Source organism: Cyanistes caeruleus, chromosome 2 (assembly GCF_971803275.1).
Source record: "Cyanistes caeruleus chromosome 2, bCyaCae1.hap1.1, whole genome shotgun sequence".
Classification (NCBI taxonomy): domain Eukaryota; kingdom Metazoa; phylum Chordata; class Aves; order Passeriformes; family Paridae; genus Cyanistes; species Cyanistes caeruleus.
Genome location: NC_141702.1, coordinates 80,815,953 through 80,830,841, shown reverse-complemented (window position 1 = coordinate 80,830,841; position 14,889 = coordinate 80,815,953). Strand labels below are relative to the sequence as shown.

General features: G+C 39.2%; 1 protein-coding gene across 4 annotated transcripts in view; it reads left to right on the top strand.

Moving 5' to 3' along the window:
* KIF26B (kinesin family member 26B) overlaps window positions 1-14,889 on the top strand; it is a 277,653-nt gene that overhangs the window by 218,047 nt on the left and 44,717 nt on the right. For all 4 annotated transcript variants that reach the window (XM_086878160.1, XM_086878161.1, XM_086878163.1 and 1 more), the window contains 2 exons: window positions 1,133-1,316; window positions 5,147-5,306. In XM_086878160.1, the coding sequence (XP_086734286.1) occupies window positions 1,133-1,316; window positions 5,147-5,306 (344 nt within the window). The remainder of the gene's footprint in view (window positions 1-1,132; window positions 1,317-5,146; window positions 5,307-14,889) is intronic.

Sequence of the window (14,889 nt, the reverse complement as noted above, 5' to 3'; positions counted from 1 at the left end):
TGTACACCTGAGTTCTCCAAATCCTCAGACGAAGGGAGGATATTATATTATAGCCATACAGATATGCAGAATCAGCAGTGTGTATAGCAAATGAGTGATCACCATATGTCATACTGTCTGTCACTGGACCTTTCCAAGTATGCACATTTTCTTGTTACTTACATTAGCGGAATCAGCCCACAGACTGGCCTGCCTTCTGCTGGCCTTGCTAACTCCTTCCTGTCCCACTCCCTCTTTCCTGAGAGAGCTTAGCCTTCAGCTGTGTCACTGAATCCTATGCACAGCCTCAGCTTTATCCTCTCCTCAGGGATAAAGGTCACAAAGTGAAAACAGAAGCAGTCTTTGGGAGAACTTAGCTGTCAGCTATTTTATAGCCGGGGAACAGACTCCATGAGCATGGAGCTCCTTTCTGTTTTTATGCCAGACAAGACAAATCTATCCTATGGGCTGTAGGCCAGTTCTATGTACTGCCAAAACTAATGCCATCAGATTGCACAGTCATATGTCCCTTGCACAGACAGACTAGTCTTAGGTGCCATGAAACACGCATTCATTCCTAATATTAGGAGGGGTTAACAATATCTGCCCTCCTATGCTGTCTGTCACTTAGGAAAGTTAAGAGCAGGCTGGTGACAGGGATTGAGGTCCAGTAAATATGAATGTTTGTACATTACCTGCCTTGTTCCATTTGATGGATTGCCCTGGCTTGTAAGCAGGTGTGTAATAAGCTTGTGGTATGAGGAGGCAAGGAAAAGGCTTCTCTTCTGGGCCGCTCTTCATATGCCATGGGGCAGGACACAAGCTTCAGTCCTGTTATTTTTGAGATTTATCTGTGGACTGGTTCCTTCTAACACTTTCTGAAGGGTAACATAGCCCTTCTGCTGCTGTTTCCCACCAGCTGTTGAGTTTGGGATTGATGTGTCTTCCACAATTTTTTCCCCCACTTCTAGCCATGAGGGTTCCTGGAGGGCATGCTACCACCACTGCCAGTGTCAGTAGGGTCTCATTCCACTGGGCACCTCCTCCTTTTTGGTCACATTGGAAGCCAGTGTATCCACACCGTATGTTGATTGCAGGAAGTTTTTACCTGTGTGGGAATTTCTCAGTCATTTCTCCCTGGTGTTAACTGCAGCTTCAGAATCAGAGCGAGCTCCGTGCCCCTACGGCAGAGAAGGCCGCCTTCTTCCTGGACGCCGCCATCGCCTCCCGCCGCAGCAGCCAGCGGGACTGCGCTGAGGAGGATCACCGCAACTCCCACATGCTCTTCACGCTGCACATCTACCAGTACCGCATGGAGAAGAGCGGCAAAGGCGGAAGTAAGCTGTCCTCTTGCTCCTCTCTGTCTCCTTCAAGGCTGCCTGGAAACTGGGCCTTCACACAATATTCTTTAGTGGTGAAAATCAGCAGAGTTTTCCATTCGGTGTGGGGAGGGGCCATTCATACAAGCAGGCTGTCCACGTGCCTGGTGAAGACCCACCAAAGGCCATTAAAGCCCACTGGGGATTATTACCATTACTTGTCATTTTAGTTGCTCTTGTGGAGACACTGACAGCTCCCAGCCATGTGTGGGCCTCTGTATCTGAAAAAAACCCCGTGCTTTTCAAATTGGCCTTTATTATTAACTTCACAGATAGCTCTGAGGTCATGGATTAAAATATTGTGGTGACTGGAATTCTTTGCCACTCTTACATTAGCTGTTCTTTGGCACCTAAGTAGTGCAGTGTGTGTGGAAGCTGATGCTGGAAATCCATAAACTGGGAACTAATGTTGACAACCCGTAAACTATACCATTGGAGATACATGATATTTTAGTTGCTGGCCCAACTATGTGTGCACAAAGGGCTCCTGTGGTTCTTTGTAAAGAGTCTGGAGTTTTCAGATAGGCTTGTTCCCTCTCTTTGCCAAGTATGCTTTCACTGGCTTGTGTCTTACTTCCATATCCCACTTTTAAATGAGGAAAAGGTGCCTCCATGTGTACTTTTATGTTTCTATAATTTTCAAAGCTTTCTTTTTTCTCACACCATTAATATTTTTTTATTATATTTGGTTTCTGTTTCAAGTCTCCCAAATTGTTTATGACTAAAGATATACAGAGAGGGTTTTTTGTAAGTAAATTCCAATGATAAAAGATTTGTATAATATAGGAAACACCCTCACTGAAAAAGAAAACTCTGACATCAAAATTATTATTTTTATTTTTTTTAATAATCATTTTTTTAAAGGGAAAAATGTTTGTTTGAAAGACACCAGAGACATCTGCTTCTTTAAATTCATGGGCTTAAGCAATTCTGCAGAAACAGCATATGTTTCAGCTCCTGGCTCTGCATAGGTTATTGGTAATAAGAAATAGATTGCAAGGCATGATGTGTAGTGGGTGATCACCACTGCAGTATTAATGTCTAATGTTTAAATGAAGAAAATTTGCATTGACTGTACTTATAGGAGAAAAAACCAGAAAGTTGCTCTAAATGGAAATGTGGCTTGCATGTATTTAAGTAATAACCCCTGTGGAATTGGCAGTCAGAAATCTCAATTATCTAAAGGTTTATTAATTAACCACCCTGCAGAAAAAAGGAAGACAGTGAATACTCAAACAGACTGGTTTGTAGGAATAAAATGGCTGATTTTGAGGGAATAATTATTGCAATTATTTAATGCTACATATTTTTTACTTTACTTACCTGTACACACAGTCCTTTTCTACTACTTTCAAACACTATTACTAAAAGGGAAAACGTTATTTTCTTATGGTTATCATTTCAGAAAAAGAAGACACGATCCTGTTGGATTAGAATAGAATTGAGAAAAGAGTAGAATTTGCCTACTACCTCTAGTTATATCTTTGTCTCATGGCCATAGCATGCTCCTGTCTTCAAGTTCCCATATCTGAGTGGCCTTACAAGCTAGGCAGGGTCAGATCCCACTGATAACTGAACGAGGGGGAATTCCAGCTGCTCAGAAAGGGCGCCTAGTGATTATCACTGTCTCCTGCTGTAATGAAGGACTTCTGAGAAAAAACCCATGAAGATAGTAGAGATATATATAGATTCCAGTAACAGGATTAAAAAAGGATAGGAAGAAAGGGGAAAAAAAAGAAACCCAGCTTCTAAGGGATAAGAGATTAAAGGGCTGGCTAACGTGTGATTTTGGTAAAAAATGACTGTTAGAATAAGGCTTTGGTACTGTACTTACTTCCTTGTTAGATTCATTACCAGGAATGTCATGAAGCAGGCTTAGCACCATTGAAATAAATGACATTGTGGCAGAACTGGATCACTGTCATTTTTCAGCTGTCAGCTCTGCAAAGTCTCTGTGACCATAGGCAAAACAAGTGTTAGAATGTTCCACTTCTTTATAGTAGCCAGGCACATTAGTGGATAACCTGCCTAAAAAATAACTTCATTTTCAGATTAATCAAGTGTATCTACAATCTTAAAAATATTACTTCAACATGTAAATTAAATAAGAAAGAAACAACTGTTAAGTTACCTTATTCTGGATTTCCTCAAGTTGTATAATAGGAGTGTATGTGGAAACAATATGACAGCTTTTGAAAGGTAGTGATTTCTTCCATTTTCTTTTGTTTCCCTGACATCTGGTAATCTTAGCAACAGAAATATTTACTATATATGATTCAGTACAGTCACCTACAGACATTTGGAGTAGCAATTAAATACATTTCTTTGTTTTTCTAAATAAATGACTGGAAGACACTCAAGTAAGGAATTCCAGACTTCTGAGGATAGTGGTGTTAGAGGACTCAGGACTCTTTAAGGGTTTTAAGGACTCTTAGACGGGAGACTAGGTTCTCCATAATCATTTCAGAGGGGCAGGTGCCTTACTGGTTCCCCAAGGCAGCCTAATTTTCTGCAGTCAGTGCAGGAGCCCTTAGTGTCTGTGGATACTTTCTGGTGAGAGGAATACATGGAAGTCCAGTACTGCATAACACCTGATAGAGCTGAAGAGGACTAAGAGGACTTTAAAGCAGCAGAAGTCACTGTATTTGAACAATCGCTGACAGCAATACTGGATACACTTTTGGAATATGAGTCACAAATCCCATAGGAGGTCTTCTGTCTTCATTCATCTTCTCTCTTTTTTCATACCAAATGTGTAGGTTGAGATCCTGTGTCAAAATGGCTTTGAATTAACTTGCATAGAGGTAAACTCAGATGTGAAAGTATTTCTGCTGCTGTTTAAGGTGTTTGTGCCCCCATATATTGATATTACCTCTCTCTTCCAACCTAGTGAATCTGTTCTGTTTTATACCTTTTGAGTTGAGATCCTAGAAATAAATCTGCCTTTTCCTATAGACTGCTTCTAAACTAACTCTTGAGAATGGGGAGGCATGGTCCCAGATCAGATGAAAAAACTCAGCTAGGAAATTGTCTTGAGATGGTAGAGAGCTAGAAGCACTTCTGTGAAGTCTACATAGTTCCCATCCCGGATTCATACGGTACCATAGACTTTTAAAGAGAACAAATGCTATTAATCTTGGTGTTTCATCTTTTCACTCTGGAAGTAGTGTGTTGATGCAGAGTAAACAAGAAAAAAAAACCATAAAGATCTATTGCTGGTTTTATAGAAACTGTTCTTAAACAGAGGTACTACATCACAATCCATCACCCATGTCTTGGCAAACTTTTCTTAGCTGTAATGATCCTGTGAAAGTATATAGGCTTGAAGAAAAGTTGAACACCCCACAGATGCCACAGTGTCTTCTTAAGATACAGTATTCAGGATGGAAAAAATAAGAGAAGTATCCTTGCTTACTAAGTGGTGAATTCCCAGCCTGTAGTTTTCCAGACATAAAAACAGTGGTGACAGAGCCAGAAAAAGCGCCAACTCAGGTACAGGCTAATAGAGCTATATTTAAAAAAATATAGTCACATTGGTGAGTTAAGCCTGCAGGACTGAGTACTCAGCAGTTTTTAAGCAGGTGCGGAGTAGGCAGCAATGTACAGCAGTGTACGGCCATGAAGGCTGACAGTGTGTTGGCAGTACCCCTACAGCCGTGTCTGCTAACAGGAATTAGGGAAGGCTCCTGGGTTGTTTCCTCTTCACAAGTCATGGTGAGTCTTTTGCTTTCCTGGGAAGCTGCTTTTGGAGGCCCACACTAACTGTCTGCTTTCTTTGTTTATGGCAGTGTCTGGAGGTCGCAGCCGCTTGCACCTTATTGACCTGGGCAGCTGCGTGAAAGTGCTCAGCAAAAACCGCGAGGGAAGCTCTGGCCTCTGTCTCTCCTTGCCTGCGCTGGGCAATGTCATCCTCGCCCTTGTCAATGGGAGCAAACACATCCCGTACAAGTAAGTGGTGGTCTGGGTTGTGCCTAATGAGAGGATGCTTGAAAGCAGTTTGTCTGTCTGGGCCTGAGGCAGATTTGGGTAAGGAGGAAAACAGTCTGCTGGGGTCAGTGCCGCCCTCTTGAGCCATGGCAAAAGCTGCCTGCGGTTCAGTGGCACCTTATCTGGCCTTACACGTGGTAGCTACACTGTGTTTAGCAAATAGGTTTCAGAGGAAGAAGCCTGCTGAAATAGGACCCAGGTGGCTGAAAGATCTTAAGGTTTGAAGTTCAACACATTAGGGTTTTGTTTTCTGTGGCTGTTCAAAGATTTTTTTTAATGTTTCAAGGCATATGAGAGGGTTTCATATTTGTTCCAAGGGGAGGAACATTTCTGACATAATGAAGCCCTGTGGAGAAAATTATCTTGCTGTCCATTGTATGGAATTTACTTTCTTGGAAATACATGTCAAAATGAGCATGCACATTTGTCATGAGATTCCTTCTGTGATATAATGTTACTTTGTGGTTTGTTTTTTTTTATGGTTTCAATCTCAGTGTCAGCTTTTCCTGTGCAAAAAAAGAAGTAGGCCCTATTTGCCACAGTAAACCAGTGGCCTTTGCTACTCCAGGTGGCTTCTGGGAAACAAGAAGAGTTGCTCACCTAGTGGGCATTCCTTGTGCTCATTTCTCGTCATCACTCTCCCTATGTGTCATGTGTGCAGGTCTGAGGGGAAGCTTGGATTAATTTTCCAGCCCAGGGAGTCACACTGCCTTCCTATTGAGAAGTTTCTGATTTTGTGGGCAGTGTTGCTTTTTTCTAGCCTAGAACCTAGGGAGCAGCAGCTAGCATCATGGGAATGGCTTCCAGTGGCATCTTGTGATCAAACTGTCAATGAATGTCGCTGTTCATTAGGGACAGGTGAATAACTTCAGGAGTTAGGAACAACAGAATGACATGGAGAATGAACCAAGTCATCCACAGAGTAATATTTCAGTCCATGCATTTTACCCTTTTTAGCATTTAAAAGGCTGCAAACACGATAATTTACACATGTTCATTCAAGATTGCTTCTTGGTTTTTGTCTTCATTTTGGAAAGTAAAAATTAATTGATACTGGTTATAATTCTGTTTCTCTTCCAACCTTTAGTTTCAAAAATTATTTGGTAGTCTGGACTTAAAACATGCTTTCTGGAAATATTCCATTCCTTGAGCTCAATCAGGCTGGAATTCAGTTAATGACTAACCACATTTCTATGTATAAATATTCATTAAATGTTTTGTCATATGCACCTTGTCATAGCATGAAAATAGCTTGAATTCTGCACTTCACAAAGTGTAACTCAGGCAATGCTTATGAAAAACCTGTCTTCTTTCCTGTTGGATTTTATGGATTGAAGAGAAGCTCACCGGAAGAAATACAAAAGATAACGCTGGTAATGCTTGCTAGGCCAGAACTAAACATACAAGGAAGAGTTACCAAATACAACAATTGTCTTTCCTTGCAATGACTGACCAGGAGAAAAGCATTACCAAACACATCTTCTAATTGCTATGTGTTCAATCACTTTTTTTGTGACTCCCAGCTGTTGCACTTGTGAGCCTACACAGCCAGAGATGTCAGCATATTTTCTTATCAATGTCTGCAGTGCTGAAAGAAGATCAAAGCTCTCTTCAGGTCACAATCCCCTCTTTGGTTCACTCCTAATAAGAATTATTCCTATAAGAAGATATCATAGAGTGTAGAGAAGTGATTGGTCATCTGTAAATCAGTCAATGTCCTGTTTCTAAGAGGACTTCTAAAATACAATTTGAAAAATATACTGGCATATTTTGGAGCAAACCTTTTCTTCCTCTTACTGAGCAGAATCCAGAAAACAATTTTTTCCCATATGTGGTCTATTCCTGAGCAATGGAAATAAGAGTTTTGGTGGCTGGATGAGCACAGACACGATTAGCTCAGTGATCTGTCAGTACAGGTGTGCCCTGCTCCTCAGTGGAGGAGGGAGAGTCCTTCCCTCAGAGGAAAGGGAATCTGGATGTGCATGTGCTGCATTGTAGAAGTGGCTTAGTACTGCACAGAGACGATATGTGTTCAGTGGCACCTCTTGTTTAGAGCAGTGACTAGCCTCTCTAACTGGGGTAATTCCTCTTTCTCTAGAGGGTGTTCTCTTTCACTGTTAAATATAAAATTATATTTTTGTTAACTGCCCTTTTTGAGTGGGACCAAAGGAAAACAATGGAAGCGTTTTCTTATGTGACAGCTCTGCACATTGTGTGTGGTCTCAGTAAATTTCCACAGAGCATCAGACAAAATGGAGCATCTTTTCTGTATCTGAGCTATTAAACAGCCATTAAGTATTTTATGGCAGGCTGTCAGTAGGCACTGCATGGCTTCCTGGGAACCTGGAAACTCACAATCCATAGTTTTTATCTTACTGCAAAAATTTGGTTCTCTAAACTCTGAGAAGCTGCAGGCTCTTAAATTCACTTCAGTTTTGTATCCAGCTTTATCTCCACAGGTAGTAGTTGTAGAGAAAAGCTTGTTCAGATTCATAGCTGGTGTAAGCAGATGCCACTGCATTGCCTTCAGTGGTGTCTGTATTTGTGCCAGGGATGAATTTGCTTCTCCACCTGCAGTCTCTATGAGAAACACATGCTGTTTTTCAGCACATGTTGCTTTTCTTTCATTTTTACCCATAAGGCTAAGCCTTGGAAATTATTCAGTTGCAATCTTTCTCCCTTGGGAAGAGCCTCCCATACACTCCCATTTTGGGAATAGTAACAAAGATTTATGCTAGCTTTAGAAGGAACTTGCTTTCTGAAGTTGTAAGAAAGTAATTTAGAAATTCTCAGACATCAAACAATATGGTTTGATATGGTTTGGGGGCACTTGTCTTGTATTCAAATGAAATTTCACATGGATGTGAAGACGGGACAAGAATCCATACAGGGGGCAAATACTTGCAGTTAATGAGTGACCAGACCATGATTTCTGGGAGTTTGTATATGTCATATATGAACTTTTAATCTCTCTCTAACCTCTGTCTATTATTGTCACTATTTCCAGACCTGTTTTCAACCTTAGAAAACACATTGTTCTGTCATGGTATGAACCACTGAGTTCTTCCAGCTCAGTGCCATATATAAAAATAGAATTTTTATTTGATTTAATTATTTGATTTTTTATTTGATTGCCATTTTATGTCACCAGTTCGTTTTGCTCTTGAGGTATGAAGAAATCCTTCAGAAGATTGGGCAAGAATTATTTTCTCCATGGGAATGTCAAATATCTTCAAAAAAATTGGAAAGGGGTACTTGCAAGCTCAAGGAAGAGCAAGGGTGTCAGTTCCTGGACTGACCAAATATGGTTGGGCTTAGATCTGCTACAGAAGGGTTTTGCTAAGATGCAGTAATTTTTAGTGCCATTTTATGTTTTTAAGAGTATTTCAGTTTTATGTTAGTGCTGCATTATCTGCCTCTGATTTTCAAGATGAATGTGTTTTAAACCCTCAAATGAATACCCATTTGCACAAACTCCAGATACTGGTTTATATAGCTCACTATTCAAAAATTACTCCAGTTGCTAGGCAACATGGGTGGTGATAATTCATGGTAATGCTGTTTTGGAAATAATCATTTTTATGCATTTTAATGATTGTGAGAATATAAGAAGACTGTTTAGAAAAGTGCAAGGCTGTATGTATTTCTCTTCCAGAAATTGTTGCTTGTTTTATTTAATGGGCTTCTCTCTTAACATGTTGTCCCAATGTGTTAGTGTTTCTAGAGGCATCCTGTATTTTGAACTACATGCTTATGCTTATCCAAGGAGGGAATCTTGTCTGTAAAATAGATGGGTGTGAGTTACAAGCATGAATTTTATTCTTGGCACTTCTGCTTCTCTGTCATATGGTTGCATTTCCTCCCAAATCTTACATGCTGGTATTGCTTTATTCAATCCTATATGCAGAAAATAAAATTTTATTAAGTGACTACTGCAAGGTTGCACAAGAGGCTTCTTGGCAGAGCCATGTAAGATCTAATCTGGTGCTTAAAGCATGGGTTAATCCATTCCTTCTTTCTGCATGACCTTTGGAAAATAATTTATTCAGGTGTTTATTTCTTTATTCACATTTATAAAACTGAATTAGAAAAAAAAATTAAAATAGGATTTGTAAAGGGCATTCAGAGTTGGCAAAAAGCACTGTGTACTTTTTCACTATTGCTAGGACTGTTACCCTATTTTTCCCCTTTCTTCAGAGTTAATGACTCACATAAATAATCCTAATGGCATGCAGAATATGAGGGTTTTTTTGGTCAAATGTAGAATATTATTGTTTTTAAGTAAAGAGAATGGGAAAGGTGTTGGATTATAGTGTTGTGGTATACTAGTTTAAAGAATGAGTTATATGTCACATATTTTCTTTAAATTCTTAGTTAATTATGGGAAAAAATGAAAATGGGGTTTGGATGGATCTAGTACCTCAGTTTCTTTTCTTAGTTAGAAGGGTGTATCTATGTATGGTTGTTACATCTTTGTAAAAATCTGCATGTGAGAAGAACTGAAATGCCAAGTATCTTGTTTATATGTCTTGCCTTTGCATTTTTAGCATGAGTTACATTATTTTTCTGAGAAAAGATGTTAGGATTTTCAGAAATATGTTAGGAGTTTCTTGGACAATAATTTGTATTAGTACTGGAGATTTCCCCCTTATTTTTGAGCTTGTACTAAGTCCTAGGTTTATTGAATTCACACAACCATGTCTGCTTACTAGGTCTAAGAATTTAATGACACATTTGAGCTATGTGTCCAATGAGCAGACTATTAATGGTTACTTCATCAGAACCTGAAACTAGTTTGGTTTTTTTTTTAAACTAGATTTTTTTGATTTTTCAATCAAGAAACTTGAATATCTTTTACTTTCCACTGCTTCATCTATGTCTTCTATTCCTTAATATTTGCACCTCCTCAATGAGAATATGGTACAAAGATCATAGCCTCAAAAAAAAAAATATGGTGTGCCCTTCAGAATCTCTGGTCTTTTTGTGATATATATATTCTGAATATACTAGAAGTGGATGAAAAACTGTTTTGCTGTTGTTTCACTTGAGGAAATATGAGAGCAGAAGAAGCGGGGAGGAAATGAGGACATGAGAGACAGCTGAAACAGAACCACAGGGCTGGGAAATGGCCTGAAATGAATGGGAAAGCTCCAAGAGACCCTGAAATTATATGTAGAAGAGACAACAATCCACAGAGGGGAACTGGGAAGCAAACAAGGAAGAAGAAATGGGCCTATTCAAAATGAAAAATAAGCCTAACAAATACCCCTGAATGATTCAATTGTAGGAGAGTATAGGAGAGTGGTCAATGGACATTTTGTTGAATGTGAAATAGCTCCTAATTAGCTATCAAAAACATGGCCTGCTCAGGAAAAAAATTTTTCTTGATGTTTTCATCCAGGTTATGTGGACTAGAACCTTGGCTATCAGACACTGAAGCCACTGGAGCAATGCCACCTTGTACCAGTGGAGGACCTAGGCATGGCCTAGGGCACATGCCCTTTGTCACTGGGCAGGTGCAATGCAGTGGTCTGCAAGAGCAATGAAACTCTGTCAGCATGAATATAATGAGGACTTGGAGCATCTGGCAGTTATGTCCTCCTCTGGGGTTTTTCTGTATCTGACAGTTTCTTAGGTTGAATTCCTGGCAATTTCCTTCTTTATTCCAGGGAACTACATAAAACAGGTGGAGTCAGGGATGCTTGGTTTGTGATGTAGGAAAACATCTTGCATTTTATTAGAATAATTTAATCAGCAGCTTAGGAGCATGCAGATGATGGGTTTGCTGCTGTAGTGTTCACCAATGATGTACTTTATTGTAGAGTAGCTTGTACAGCTGATAGTGCAGATTTGAGCTTTATCTGCCCACATCTTATAGCATTGTGTTTCATCATCAAGTTAATGAGAGACAATAGACAAAATCCTCAAAAGAAGCTGCCATTCCCCAGCTTTGGGTTTTCAGTTCAGTCCTGCCAGTCCAGCAGTGTGACAGGAATTGGAGCAGTGGTGTCTGTGAACATGTGTAATGGGTTCAAGTGGCTATGCTGCATTCACTGAGCCTGAACTCCTGTTGCACCAGTTTTACAACAGACCTCAGCTGACAAACTCCATTCTGCACAAGCATTCAAGTGAGAAGAATCAGGCCTCATGAAGTATCTCTTTGAATGCTCTTTGAACCACTCAGCAAATTAGTACTTTATGGATGCTGTAACCAGAAAATAATGATGGACTGCAAAATGAAAAGAGAAGGGAAGTGCTGTAGTTATAGTCAGACTTGACAGCAATTACTAATTGCATTTGAATAGCCATTCCTACAAGCAGCAGATATCTGCATCACAGAAGGACACTACTTCACATTTGGTCCCAGGCCAGCACAGACATGGCTGGTAATGAACAAGCAATCCAGTAGTGTGCAGTTATTCCTGAAATATAGCTTGAGTGGAACCCAAATAGGCCATTGTGGTAATTTCATACAAAAATTAATCTATACTTAATTCATTAAAATGCCATTTTGAACCTTCTGTCAGGGTATCCAGCAGTTTATTCTCACCTGTTCCACCACTGGTTCAGGCTCAATTGAACATTAATACATTTTCTCTCATAGAAATGTGGTGATAATTCATTTCATGTATAATTGAGCAATTTTTAAATAGTCATATCCTTGGAATAACTACCTCTTGTACAATGCAGCAAATTATCAAAAAGCATGTAATAATTTTTATTAGACTTATTTCACATTTTTGGTTATCTCCAGTTTCATGAATAGTTGCATATGGATATGATGTGTTAAATTAAATTTTGTTTCCATATTGATCCTTCTTTGCTTGTGGAAAACCAGTGTGACTCAAAGCAAAAAGACATTCTACTGCAGTAGACCAAAGAAAATAGCTTTTCTATTTATCTGCCAGTATATAGCTGCTTGTTTGGAGTTGTGCATCTCATTGCTAAGAAAAGGTTGCAGACTGCAGAGAATTTAAAAGAGAAGTGAGAAGAATTATGAAAGGTCTGGAATGAAAGGGTTACTCACCTGGAAGAACACTGTGACAGAAATAAATCTTCATAGCTTGTAGGGAGAAGGAGGCCTCTGAGAGAAGAGATGACAACTACTCTGTGGTGTTTCAAGGATGTGAATACACACAGGAGGAGAGAATTGTTTCTGGTGAGACAAAGTGGCAGAATGATTTCTTTTTAAGTAATGATGTGGAGGAATATAAACTTTAGAGCATGCTAACAGGGGCTCCTATTAGTGGAGTAGCTACTCAAGAGCTATAGTGAACACTTAGTTGGTAGAATCATTTAAAAGCAAAATAAACTTTTAACTAACAAATATCCTTTAACAATTACATGATAAACAGTTTAAGATGGGTTAACTGCTAGGCTTATGCAATTTCAATGCAGAGTTCTCGGTCCAAATCCTTGACAATTTTCAATAGCTCTACTTCCTTTTGATAATTTATCTTCATCCTTGATTGCCAAGTGCCTGTGGATGGCTGACAGTTATATAAATAAACAATAAAATGTGTTCTAGTGTGTCTACTATAATCAAATCTGCTTTTAGGAGCGTGAAAACCAGTTGTTAGATGTATTTTTACACTTGCATGATGTCAGAGAAATCCAGAAAGTCTCAGTGGCTTTTTTTTGAGACCCTGCCCTAGCAGGGATATGGGCTGTCCAGTCCATTCCTGTGCTGGGTGATTTAATTCAGTTAACAACTTTTTTTTCTGTCATGATTTAGTTACACATATTTTTTAAGGTCTCTTTCTCTACAGATTGCAAAATCAAGTTCTCCCACTAGTTGATCCAAAACTCTATGTAAATCAATGGAAATCTTTTTATTGGGATTTGGCTTAAACCCACAGATTAGAAAACATGCTTATATCTAATTAGATGAGATAATCCTCAAATCCTTGCTAAGGGATATTTCATGTTCTGTATTTGATGATTAACAGCTTATTTGTTGAAAGAGGCAGTATGTGGTTAAATGTAGCCTAATGTTGAGTTTGTTTGGAATTGAAAGGGACATAATTGATGGAATTGGTGAATATGAAAACTGCAAAAGTACAATAATCTATTGATTGGTTGCAAATGGGTCTGTGACCACAAATTTGAAGCTCAAGAAGTTTATACAGAAACTTGCCACACAAATAGGGATTTGAGACTACTGAAGTGGCACAAGCAGGACTACTTTGTTTTCTGTGTATATAAATAGTATTTGTGACATTAATTTAAGAATAAACATAACCTTTGTTTACATTTTCTGGACAAATAGTTGAACATTTTTTCTTCAAACTCCTCATTTTCTTGGACTCTATTTAGACATCTCCCTCTCAATGGAGTGTCAGGCCCTAGAAGCTTTTAAGAGAATTGTGTGGTTGTAAGTGGAGGACACTTCAGCCAGTTTGCCTTACTGCTTCAGGAGCATTTGGATGGCATTACAACTGCAAGATGTTTTTTTTTATTGAAGTTCTTATTGTCATAACACATTTGAGAGAAAGGCAATGGAGATAATCCTCTTGTGCTTTTCAGATACCAGATTCTGCTAAATGATCAAAGTTTTTGGCTGGTGGTTGCCTCCAGGTCTATACACAATGAACAGATGTGAAGTGGATTTTTTAAATATGCATTGACTTTTTGGATTAAGCAGGCTGGTTAGAATTATTTTCTGAATTATGAAAATTACCTCTCTCATGCCTCAGGATGAACTTGTTAGATTATTTTAGTTTTTAGAATATTTTTTTATAACTGCCATCCAGGTGATATGCTTTCTAGCAGTATCTGACGAGACCCAGTAAATTAATACCAGACAGCAGACTTAACTCTTTTAGCTGTATTATCTTTTAGCTTTGTTTTGCCTTATCATCCTATCAGAAAAAATGTCCTACCCGCTGTATTTAAAATTATTACAATTTATAATTGTTTTCCAGTGGGTTGTTTTTGAGAGATGGTGGAATTTACTGAATTGTTTTCTCCGTATTCCTTAGTTCTTGCTCTTGGTCAGAAACAAAACCTCACTCTCTTTGAAAATCAATGACAAAATGTATGTCCACACTGTCGGAAATATCAGCCTTTGTGGCTGCCTTTGGTGCAGGTGGTTCCAGAGAGCAGTGGTGGCAGATGTTTTGGGTGCTATTACAGACAAACATTGCTCAGCTCAGACAGCAGAGAACAAAGGAGGGGGGCCCTTAAAAGGTGAGCTGTTAAAAGCACCTCATCATCTCTGTGCAAGTGGGACCTGAATCTCCTTGGAGCAGTCTTTTAAAGACTTAACACAATTTTCATGTCTGCCTCCAGTGATAAATAGAGTAGCAGAATCTTTTGTGCTCCTAGACTGTGCTCCCTCTCTCTTGCAAACAACATTTTTCACAGCCTCCAAGTGAAGCCTTTCTAAATTACATGCCTATGCAGGAGGAAAGGAATTAGATGCAGTATCCAGATCTGCTACCCAGCTGGCATGTATACATAACAAATAAAAATGTTTTCAAAGGTATGGTGTTGAAGGAATAACTGTACTTTTCTGAGAGGGAGGGAGTGTTCTGGGAGCTCT